The 11,178-nt window shown below is 54.8% G+C and overlaps 2 protein-coding genes across 4 annotated transcripts; one reads left to right on the top strand and one right to left on the bottom strand.

Moving 5' to 3' along the window:
- Positions 1 to 69: 69 nt before the first annotated feature.
- On the top strand, positions 70 to 3,216 carry PRDX2 (peroxiredoxin 2). Of its 3 annotated transcripts, none has more exons than XM_069082973.1 (6): positions 70 to 270; positions 929 to 1,033; positions 1,185 to 1,338; positions 2,024 to 2,146; positions 2,629 to 2,759; positions 2,939 to 3,216. In XM_069082973.1, exons 2-6 carry the CDS (start codon positions 931 to 933, stop codon positions 3,022 to 3,024), a joined length of 597 nt encoding a protein of 198 aa, XP_068939074.1. In that variant the 5' UTR covers positions 70 to 270; positions 929 to 930; the 3' UTR covers positions 3,025 to 3,216. The 3 variants fall into 3 exon arrangements, with proteins under 3 accessions (XP_068939074.1, XP_068939075.1, XP_068939073.1); XM_069082974.1 differs by having other exon boundaries at positions 70 to 265; XM_069082972.1 differs by having other exon boundaries at positions 70 to 235.
- A 2,428-nt stretch (positions 3,217 to 5,644) lies between these two features.
- Positions 5,645 to 7,822, bottom strand: JUNB (JunB proto-oncogene, AP-1 transcription factor subunit). The gene has a single exon (XM_069082976.1). It carries the CDS (start codon positions 7,326 to 7,328, stop codon positions 6,252 to 6,254), a length of 1,077 nt encoding a protein of 358 aa, XP_068939077.1. The 5' UTR covers positions 7,329 to 7,822; the 3' UTR covers positions 5,645 to 6,251.
- Positions 7,823 to 11,178: the final 3,356 nt, after the last annotated feature.

Raw genomic sequence — 11,178 nt, forward strand, 5'->3', positions numbered from 1 at the left:
CCACCCCCAGGCTCGCTCCCATTCGTCCCTCCCAACTCCTCCTCCTCCTCTGGTCCCCCTCGGCCCCCCCCCCCCCCCCCCCCGGTCTGGCTCAGGGTGGTACAGGCCGCGGATAAAAGGCGCGGGCGGAGGCCTCTCGGATCGGGTCATACTTTTGGTTTCCTGACTGCTACTGTTGCGGTCTGGGAGCGCACGCTGCCTGTCTTTGTAGGCTTGGAGCCCGCCCTCCTTGCAGGTACAGTACGGTGCAGTGCGGCACGGCGCGGTAAGGTACCATATGATGCAGCTCAACCCGGGCCAGTCCAGATCTAGGCAAGGGGAGTGGGAAGCAATGAAAGCAGCCTGAGACTCCCCCTTTTCTAGGCAGATTGTGTTCTGTCCTGGTCTGCGACTCTCCCAGCTCTTCCCCCTGCCTGGAGCAAGAAACGTACCCCACTTCTCCCCCCCCCCATCCCTGCCTTTGTTTGTTGTGGGATATTAGGAACTTAGCCCAGGTGAATTCTCCTCCCCGTCCCCCACTCAGCAGGGAAACTGAGCCGTAAGAGAAATCTAGGCATCTCTTTGTTTCAGTTCTAGAGGCCTAACTCAACCTGAATATAGGTCCTGGGAGGAGGTGAAAACCTATAACCCGTGCCCGGGTGCCCAGACCTGTTTCCCTGGTGGTGTGAGGGGAGCGTGGAGGAGGCAGGAGGGCTGGGTCTGCCCCTTTCCCTGTGGGGCTAGCTTAGTCTGGCCTGTGTGCCCAAGTCTCAGTGTTCGGCTCATGGAGGGAGGGATGGGGGGCTGCATGTGACCATCTTTGTCTGACCCACGTGCCCAGCCTTGCCTCGGGAAGGGGGGGGAGGGGAGGTGGTGCTGGGTTGCACAGCTGGGGGAAATGCGAATCAAGTGCCCTGGTTGACCCTAAGGGGAAAATCCTTTCTTCCAGTCATGTCCTCTGGAAATGCTCACATTGGAAAACCGGCCCCTGACTTCCATACCACTGCCGTGGTCGATGGGGCTTTCAAGGAGGTGAAGTTGTCAGACTACAAAGGTGAGAGATTATACCTTAGAGGTCAGAGACACAGGGACCTTCCCCTTTTCTGGAGGATGGAAGTCAGAGTGTGAGGAGATGATCCTGTCACCTGGAAGGGGGGAAGGGCCCTCGCCCCTGTCCCTCACTCCTTTTGTTCTTGTGGCTCTAGGGAAGTATCTGGTCCTATTTTTCTATCCACTGGACTTCACCTTTGTATGTCCTACCGAGATCATCGCCTTCAGTGATCGGGTCTCTGATTTCCATCAGCTGGGCTGCGAAGTCCTCGGTGTGTCTGTGGATTCCCAGTTCACTCACCTGGCCTGGTATGATTCTGGCTAGGAGGAGGAGCACAGGGAAGAAACCCTGCCATATCTGACTTAATGCATCTCATATCATCCCCTGTGAGCACTGGAAAGGTCACTGACTGGCATCTCCTTTTCTTTGCTAGGGAATATCCTGTACCCCTCTAATTACTCTTGTTGGGAACAAAAGAGTTCCCAAAGCTGAGTTGCCAGAGGTCCTTTGTGGTAATTAGAACTGGAAAGGACTTTGGAAGATAGTTCATTTAGCCTCCATCATATTAAAAAGAAAAAACCGACCCTAGAGAGGTTAACAGCAATGTCTACTGCTGGTATTTAAACTCAGGTCTTCAGGTTTTAGGTCCAGTTGTTGACTGTTTCAACTATACCAGGCAGTACTTTCTGTTCCATCTTCCTCAGGAATAGATAAGAACAGCATCTTCCTCCTCCTGCTTTACCACCCCCTCCTGGGTGTGGTAGGTTTGGGCTTTGACAGCCCAGCCTGCAACCCCTTTATCACCTGCTCTGGCTTCTTTGAGCTGCCCTTATCTACTGCTCAGGCCCCTGGGGGGAGAGGAGGAGGAGCCTCTGAGCTAAGTTCAGAGGGCTACTTTCTTTGGAGATAGGGAAAGAGAGCCCCTGACTGGGGGGAGAGGGGCTCCATGGTGGTAAGTAACTTGGAAACTTCTTTCTCAACCTCCCTAAAAAGGATCAACACCCCTCGAAAAGAGGGTGGCCTGGGACCTTTGAAGATCCCCCTGCTGGCAGATGTAACCAGAAACCTAGCTCGAGATTATGGGGTGCTGAAGGAGGATGAAGGCATTGCCTACAGGTATGGCTGGGGGACCCTCTGTAAATATGTCCTACTCTGTCCCTGATCATCAAGAATTTAGGAATCACCATTCTGACTGGTTCTTTGTTTTTGCTTCCCCCACTTTTATAATCATGAAAACAGTCTTTGGACTATGTAGAAACAGCAGGGAGTTGGAAGGTTTTAGAATTAGAAGAAACCCTGGAAGTTATATTGTCAGATCTCATCTTGCAGGAGCAAAACCAAAGGCTGAGAGGAGTGAAAGGACTTGGATAAAGTCACACAAGTACTAAGTGCAGTACTGACTCCAGACTTGGAGGGGAGGGGAGGTCATAGAATATTAGGCACTTAACCCAGAGAAAGCAAGTCTCAACCCTTACACATATAGCAGAAGAATGGGTTTGAAATTAAAATCCAGTTTTCTTTCTACTGAACAAGGTGTTACCCAGACCTGGTCATAGTGGCTTCCAGGGTCTTATACTAGTTCCTTTCTATTTACCCAGGGGCCTCTTTATCATTGATGCTAAGGGCCTTGTCAGGCAAATCACTGTCAATGACCTGCCTGTAGGGCGCTCAGTGGATGAAGCTTTGCGACTAGTGCAAGCATTCCAGTACACAGATGAGCATGGAGAAGGTGAGCCTTGCTATTCCCATCCTACCCCGATCCTAGTAGTGTGTGTGTGTTATTATTCCTAGGTGTCTACCACATGGACTGAGGCTTGACCTGGTCTCCTTCTGGCCTTGGACAAAGGGCTGGGATGCCTGTCTTCTCCCCCTTATCATTTCTGTTTCTTTTTTTTTCCCCTCTCCCAGTATGCCCGGCAGGCTGGAAGCCTGGAGGAGATACTATCAAGCCTAATGTGGAAGACAGCAAGGAGTATTTCTCGAAGAACAACTAGGCAAACAATGTTGCTGCTTTCTTTGCTCCGGTGGCAAACCTCCATATGGTGAAGGAGGCTTCTGCCCCTCTTGGGTAGTGGCCCTTGCCCCAAATTTCCTCTTAATCTCTTTTCCCCCTTGGGGGGGGGGTGGTGGCAGGTATGGGAGAGGAGGAAGGGGCCTATGTCTAATAAACCTATGGGAAAATCCAACATAGCACTGTGAGTCTCTCTTGCAGCTGGGCTCTGAATTCTCTATTCCTTGGCTTAGCACAAAATTGAATCTACAAGTTGTGTTGTACTTCTGTGGGTCTGAAACCAGGCCTAGGTACCTGAGGAAAAGGGAGTTTACAACCTGGTATCCTCATCTGGGTACGCTCATCTTTTTCTGTCCATCCACGTGACTAAAGAAGGGCAGGGCCTTTAGACACCTGATTTATGCAGCTCTTGTATTTTGCCACCAGAGGGTGGCCTTGCCTCAGGCTCCCACAGTTGAGGAGTAAGGTTGGGGAAAACTGGCTTTCAAACTGTAGCTACATAGAATGGCAGAGCGTGGGGAGGGAGAGCTGAGAGATGAATGTTTGTGATCTTAGGAGCCTTAGGTTATGGACTTGCAGAGAAGAAGCCAAGTGGGGTTCAGTGGGGTAGAGAACTGCTTGACCTGGGTAGAATATATCTAACTGGTACCATCAGTTTGGACTCTTCTCTAGAATAAAAGCATGAATTTTAGGGGATGGTTTCTTCACCAGTAGAGGGAAGGGAGGTAAATTTTCTTCCAAAGCATTGTTCTCCCTGAGAAAATCACAATACACACCCCCTTTCCGTTCAGTGTGCCCTTCCTACCTCTCACTGTTTCTGATACACTTGAAGGGGGTAGGATGAAAAGAGATGCTGTTGTTGGCCTGTAAGTACCTGTAGGATGTAGCAGCCCAAGTCTTAAAGAGTTGTTTCTTTAGCTGAAGAGGTAATATGACTGGCTTAAAAAGTCTCCCTTGAGATCTTTCCTACCCCATCTCTGAGGCTGCATTTCTAAATGGTAACCCTGCCCACCTATTTCCTGAGGTGAAGGCAGGGATTTAAGGGGGGCTTGCACCCTGGGGGGGAATGTAAACTTCCCCTAGATCTCTGTGAAACCCTAACAGTGTGCCTACCCTACCTTCCTGTGACTGGTGCCTGTGAAGGGGTCAGACCAGGGAACTAGGTATCAAGGGCTTGGTGGAGTGAGGATACTGAGTAGCCTGACCAGGTCAGTAGCCCACAGGGACAGGGGAAAAAGATTGTCCCCAACCCCTTCTCAAACTGTGGGCTTCCTGACTGATTTTGTCTCTTCCCTTCTTCACCATCTAAGCTCCAGACCCTTGTCTAAGTCCAAGGGCTGGGGAAGGGGGGGGGGGTGATGTGGCCTTGGGCACAACTCCTAGGGAAGATGGGTAGCGCCTGTATGTCTAGTCTACTTGGTTCTCTTTCCCCCCCCTTCCCCCATCCCAGGTGCTGGGCTTGCCCTGCCTGAGCCCCAGGCTGGGGGAGTGGGCGAGGCTGCAGCGGCGCCTGTCGCTGGTGGGGCACAGAGGAGCCGACAGGGCATGACCAGACCTGGACGCTCTGGCATGGGAAGCTGGCACCACCCACCACCTGGGACTAAGGCGGGTGTGGGAAGGAGTGTAGACTGGAGGCAATCACCACCCTTCCTGGTCAGCCGGGCACTGGAGAGCCCCGCCTCCCCTCCCCCAGTCCCAGGCTGGCTTCAGGGTCGGTCCTGGCAGACGGGTTAAGGCGCCAGGCTGGGGGCGGGGGAGGAGAACAGACTGGCCAGCTTTGCCACAGAACCTAACAGGTTCCCTGGCGCTGTAGGCCCCGGGTTTGGAACTTGGGACACCGCGTGTAATACCACAGGTTCTGGCTTCCCAGCTCTGAATCCCGCCCATTGCCACAGGGTAGGGGGGTTTCCTGGCCTGGGCCCGGTCCGGGGCAGGGCCGCCGCCCCACTTCTAGCTCTGGGAAAATCCCGGCCCCTCTTCCCGGTGCTCAGGGTCAGCCGGGCAACGTGGGAGGGGATTCCCGGAATAGGCCTGACCGCCGGCGCGTCACTGGGCAGAAACGGCCCATATATGGGCATGGCTTCCTGTGCGTCACCGGGAAAAGCCCCCTGGCGCGAGGAACCGCGCTTGCGCAGCCAAAGACCCATTCTAGATCCCCGTAAGGTCTTTTTCTCGGCAAAAAAAGGTTTAGGTCCAGCCTCAAAGCAAGAAAAAGCCCCAGCGACGTCACAGCCTGTACCTCCAGGCTAGGACGTCCCGGGGCCACAAACTGCTGGAACCGAGACACTTGAAGATATTAATATGAGCCTAAAAACAGACTGACTGGAGAGAGACACAAAGACGCTACCGAGACAGGGACATAGAGAAAAAGGAACTAGATATAAGGGACAGAGGAAAGAGCCAGAGATTCCTAGAACATACGTCTATTAGAAACATAGAGATAGATAGATAAACATGGATAGGGACAGAGACACTCATAATAGGTAGACTCAGGAGACAGCCAAAAGTAAGGCGCTGAACCAGGTTGAAGGTTCAAATTAGTCCTCCCTCCCCATTCGTATTCCCACCCCCATTTTAAAATTAAGACGCCAAGGAGTAATAAATAATAAACAGTCTTTTTTTACTTAAATAAATTCAATAAAAAGTCAGAACAAAAACACACACAAAAATGATAAAATAAACTTTAAAACCCAAGTGCTTCAGGAGACACAACCCCATGGAACCCTCAGTGGGCAGGCAGGGTGGGCAGGCTGAGAGCATCCCTTCCTAGGGGCTCCCTCCAATCCCTTCCCCGCCACCGCTGGGGCCGTGTGCGGGCGGCGGGGCCAGCTCCGCCGCGGGGATAGAACTTCTTTCTTAAATACACAAATATATTATATTCAATATGAATCGTGTCTGTTTCCAGCAGAAAAAAAAACGTACAAAACAGGGAATACAGAGGTCTCCCAGAGGTGTGGGGGCCCAGGTCAAAGTGGGGCTTGTAAACTTCGAGATTGGAACTAGTGGGTGAGTGGGGAAGAAAGAGAGCGAGCCCACAGGCGCGCTGGGCGGGGCCCCTCAGTCTAGTCCAGTGCCCTCCAGGTGGCCCTGCCCTCCTCCCGCGTCTCAGAGTCTGCGGCCCGCCCATACCCGAGCAGAATCACGCGCGGCGGGGGCGTGAGGGGGAGAGTCAGTCACGCAGCCGGGTCCGTGGGCGGGCCGCGCGTGGGCTCAGAAGTTCTGCATCTTGACGGCCAGCAGCAGCTGGCAGCCGCTGTTGACGTGGCTCAGCACCTTCTGCTTGAGCTGCGCCACCTGTTCACGGAGCACACTAGCCGTGTTCGACAGCCCAGCGTTTTCGGACTTGAGGGTCTTCACCTTGTCCTCGAGTCGCGCGATGCGCTCCAGCTTCCGTTTGCGGCACTTTGTGGCCGCCAGTCGGTTCCGCAGTCGTTTCCTCTCCACCTTGATGCGCTCCTGGTCCTCCATGTTGATGGGAGACACGGGTGGTGTCCCGTCCCTGCTGCGCGCCTCAGGCACTGTCTGTGGTTCCTCCTTAAAGGCCGCCAGCGGCCCCGCACCTCCCGCAGCCCGGGCTGTCAGCCCCACCGCTGCCGGGTGGCCCCCGGGGAAGGGCGGTCCGTGGGGGAGGTAGCTGATGGTGGCAGTAGGGTAGCCGCCCGCGGCCCCTGAGCCCGCGCCCCCACTACCTCCACTGGCGCTGTAACTGGTGAGGTTGGTGTAGACAGGAGGTGGTTCAGGGCCCAGGGCTGAGGGACCATAAACGCTACTAGGGGGAGCTGGGGGCCCTGCGGTCCCGGAGCTGCCACTGCTGCTGCTCAGTGACACGTTGGGGGGCGTCACGTGGTTCATCTTGTGCAGGTCGTCAAGCGCTTTGACGAAGCCATCTGCGAAACCCTCCTGCTCCTCCGTCACACTGCGCGAGTAGAAGTACTGGCCCGGCGGCGTGGGCGTTGTGGTAATGAGCCCGTTGCTGTTCTGCGCTATAAGGCGCTCCAGCTCAGGAGACGCGAGCTTTAACGAGCCCGCCGGTCCAGCAGGGGCCTCGTTCTGAGGGGGAGGTGGCGGTCCCGAAAAGTAGGTACCACTCGCGTCCTCTGGCCCGGGTCCCCGACCATGCCCTGGCGCCTTGAGACCGCGATAGGGGTCAGCGGCAAGATTGAGCGCCAGGTTCTGTTTCAGCAGCTTGTAATCGTGCAGTCCCAGTGCAGCGGCACCTCCCCGGCCATAAGCTGCGGCCGGGTACGAATCATCGTGGTAGAAAGGTTGCTCCATCTTAGTGCACATCCAGGCGCCCGCGCGCCCAGCCCGCAGCTCGCGGCGCTCCCCTCTGCCGAGAGGAGGTGACCCCTGAAGCACTCGAACTCAGATGCCTTAGTTCCCTCGGGCCCGGCACGCTTAGGGAGGCTCTACTTAGACCAGAGGCTTCTGGCTTCCGGAACGCAGCTTGATGCTAAACCTGAGTTTCCCTGCTGTGCCCCACTCTTCCCGGACTCAGTCTTCGGTGACGGCCCCCACCCCTTCAAGTCCCCAGAAAACAGTGGCAAGGCTCTTATGTTAGTGAGGCAGATCTGACAGCAGGAGCCCAAGTCCTGGCCTCGTTTAGCTGGTCTTCTTTGCGCCGCGCCCTGTTTGCTAGCTGATTCGGGCGATCCAGGCTCTATGGCTGCCTGCCGTCCTCAAGCTCCCGTTCCGAGCCCACAGCCTTCGGACTCCCCGCTTCTTTGCCGGCCTCGCTGCGTACCCCAGAGCCTTTATACGGCAGTGGCTGCGTAAGCGATCTATGATTGGTCGTACAGTAGAACCAGGCCCCCGCCTCCTCCTGCACCCCACTCTCCCCCTCCCCGCCCAGTATGCTGGGGCTCGGCGTGGGGAAGGGGAGGAGGAGGCTGGCGTCACTGCCAGGAAGCGCGTGTCCTTGTAAACAGCGGCGGCGGGACAGGGCCGGGCAAGGACAGGGCTGGGCTGGGACTGTACTGGGATGGGCCAGGGAGACAGGGAAACTGGGGGCCGGAGTAGGGGGCTGGAGGCCGGGCGGCAGAGAAAAAGGGCCTGTAAGACAGAGCAGGGAAGAGGGGAACCTGGTATACCCAGGTCTGAAATATGAGGTAGGGGATCCTAAGAGCAACCCGGGGATCGGGAGCGGTGGAGCTCTGAATCGAGAAGCTGCTGTTACAAATGCCCGACCCTTCTGCCACCGAGACTCGGACACCCCGAGCCGCCCACTCTCTACTTCACCCACGACCTACACACACAGTGTCTGTTCTCTACTCGGACTCTGATTCTCACATACTACCCCACCCTCACAGTCCAAAGACCCCTCCCTATTTGCTGTCTATTAGAAGCGTACCGGAGGACCTAGAATTGGGAAGCTGGCCGGTGGGAGGGTGTGGCACGGGTTATCCACGAATTGCAATCTCCAGCGTCTCTTCACTCCTCCTAGCCCCCAACCCCAGTCTCCCAGTAGGAGGTCTGACAGGGAAGGGAAGGACGCCTGGGTTCCTCTCCCAGTCTAAGAGGAGCTGGCACACCCACGGAATCACAGATTAGCAGAGCTAGAAGGTATTTCAGAAATTATCATGGAGTTCAGCTCCCTCATTCCACAGGCGGAGGAAAACAAGGAGGAAGGCCCAAAGGTAGTAAGAAGCAGAGACTGGTCTAGAGCCCAGGTTTCCTGACTCCAAGCCTAGGGCCCTTTTTCATCTCACTTCCTCCCCCTTGGGGTCTGGGTTGGTATCCAGGACGACTCCCCAAGGGTGGTTCCAATCCCTGACTCTTCCAGGGAAACCTGCTTAAGAAAGAGCTAACTGCCGGAAATGTGGCAACGAATCTGAGGGACTGGGACTCGTCAGGAGCTAGAGAAGCAGGTATGCGTCCTGCCTCTGGAACTGGTCCCCCAAAGCAGGGGCAGGGATGGAACCATCTTTCTTCCCCAACAGGAACAGGTCCAGGCCTGCCTCTGGAAATCATTGATACCCTTCTCTAAGCGTTCCCCAAAGTCGGACAGACTCCTCTGGGTATTTCCAAGATGCTCAGGCTTTTGGTGGAGATGGAGGGATACAGGAGGTCTGAACTTTGGGGGAAGGGGGTTGCTACGTAGCGTTTTTGTCTTCATCCTTAGTCTCTTGCACCATTAACTGGTTTGAGGGAGAAGGAGGGGAAGGCCAGAATGGATTGTAGAGTTTAATTCAACTATGAGATTGCTCCCCTCCCCCAAGCCTCAGCAGGTCTCCGAAGCCAAGGATGGAAGTGGTGTCAGAGACGTGGAAAGACGAGCCATAGAAGTCCTCTCTAGTCAGAGGATCCCTTTAAGGCAGTATCCAATAGAACCCTGATTAGGGTGATATAATAACTTAGAGAATGAGATGGGGGCGGGGTGGCAGAGCTCTTGTCCTCGTCTCTATAGTAACCAAAGGGGGCTCTAGGATATTGTCTGCCCCTGGCACACAGAGAAGTGGAAGGGGCACAGTCTGCGAGCTGAATGGGGCCTGAGATGCTCCTGCCCCTCCGGATGCCTGACCTTCCTGCAGGCTATTAAACCTCTGACCCATCAAGTACCCTTATTCTTCCTGTTCCTCCAGATCTCTCCAGTGCCCTGACTCTTCAATCTGAGAACTCTTCAGTCTCCGAGCCTTTGTTCCCTAAATTCCCCGATGCAGAACCCTGAGCAGCCGCCCCCAGGACTCCTGCCTTGGAATCTCTGCCCCATAGTGCCTCATCGATCTTTCCTCTGGGTCGCTTCCCTCCAGCCTCCTCTGGCCCTCGCAGGGTCATATTCCATCCCCTCACCCTTATCCTCCATCGTCCTAAGTCCTTGCCCCACCAGATTCAAACTCCAGTCCCCTGTACTTCAAGCTTCGGCTCTCAAACTCTGGACCTCTGCCCCGACGGTCCTCCCCGCATTCAGACTCTCTGGCCCCGCCTTCCCAGTTTCAGCCCTAAATCCAAATAAGGTCACAGGAAGGGGCGGGACTGGGAGCCCGGAGCCCGGAGCCCCGGTTCCTGCCAGGTCCTAAGGAGGGGCCAAGCCGGGCCCCTCTCTGGCTAGTTCCAACCAGCCCCGGCCACCGCCCCCGGACAGCCCCCCCTCACCTGCCCCTGGGCCTCCAGCCTTGTCCTGCCCCACCCCGCCCAACCCAGCCAGGTCCTGTCCCCCTGCCCTGGGGCAAGATCCCAGGGGAGCCTAGCCAGGCTTGGGCCAGACTTCACCCCATCCTGGGGCGGAGGTTGGAGTAAGCGGGAAGGGAGCAAAGAAGTCAGGAGGACAAGGTCCGGGGCGCTGGCAGAGGAGCCTAGGGCCCAAGGTGGGAAGGAGGGATTGAATGACAGTTTCCATTTCACAGGACAGCTGGGATTATTGGTTAGGACTGCGAAGGTGAGGCATCGTGTCAGACCAGAGGTGGGACTTCCCAGCTGCCAGAGTGTGTGTCTGGAACAAAAAGGAAGTCTCACTTCCCTTCCAGAGAGGCCCAGAGCTGCAGCCCTGGGATGGCTAAGGTGACTTTGGAGGGAGCTGTCCAGCCCCCACTTTTACACAAGGAGTACTTCTGCAAAGAGAGGAGCCTTGAATCAGATTCAGAACACAGACATTTGCGTTTTAGGCCCATTTCTGCCACTTACTTGTGTAAGACCCAATCAGGGTCCTGATTCCCCCATCTAAAAATTAAAGGGTCTGGACAAGATTATCTTACAATCCTGATACTTTAAACAAAGACAAAGATAAGGTTCCTGAGTGGGTCAACTGACTTTTCTTCTGTGGGCCTTAGTTTCCTCATTTGTAAAGAATTGGGTTAGATAATCTATTTCTGATTATATACAAAAACAGAAAAGTGAGGAATAGAGAGAGACATAGAAAGCTAGAGAGAAGGAGACAGGAAAGTAAAAGAGACAGAAACAAAGGGTGGAGAGAGACAGAGAGAGAGATGGAGCTAGATGGAGTTAGATGGAGCACATAGAAACAGAAAGACAGATGGAAAGAGAAACAATGAGAGGTAGAGATGCAGGCAGACAGAGGAACTAAAGGAAGAAGGTTGCATATGTGTGGAGTAAGAAAATGAAAGAGGGAAAAGAGAAACTGAGACTAAGTAAGCCAGATAGTTATACATACTGATAGAGTTGAAGACAGGATTAAAAAAAA

Source organism: Petaurus breviceps, unplaced genomic scaffold (genome assembly GCF_028583685.1).
Source record: "Petaurus breviceps papuanus isolate PSGF00001 unplaced genomic scaffold, PetGlider_PUasm1.0 172, whole genome shotgun sequence".
Lineage (NCBI taxonomy): Eukaryota > Metazoa > Chordata > Mammalia > Diprotodontia > Petauridae > Petaurus > Petaurus breviceps.

Coding starts and splice junctions, on each gene's coding strand:
- PRDX2 (XM_069082973.1), top strand. CDS start 931: ATGTCCTCTGGAAATGCTCACATTGGAAAACCGGCCCCTGACTTCCAT. Junction 2,147..2,628: donor GATGAAGGCATTGCCTACAG/GTATGGCTGGGG, acceptor CTATTTACCCAG/GGGCCTCTTTATCATTGATG. Junction 2,760..2,938: donor CACAGATGAGCATGGAGAAG/GTGAGCCTTGCT, acceptor CCCCTCTCCCAG/TATGCCCGGCAGGCTGGAAG.
- JUNB (XM_069082976.1), bottom strand. CDS start 7,328: ATGTGCACTAAGATGGAGCAACCTTTCTACCACGATGATTCGTACCCG.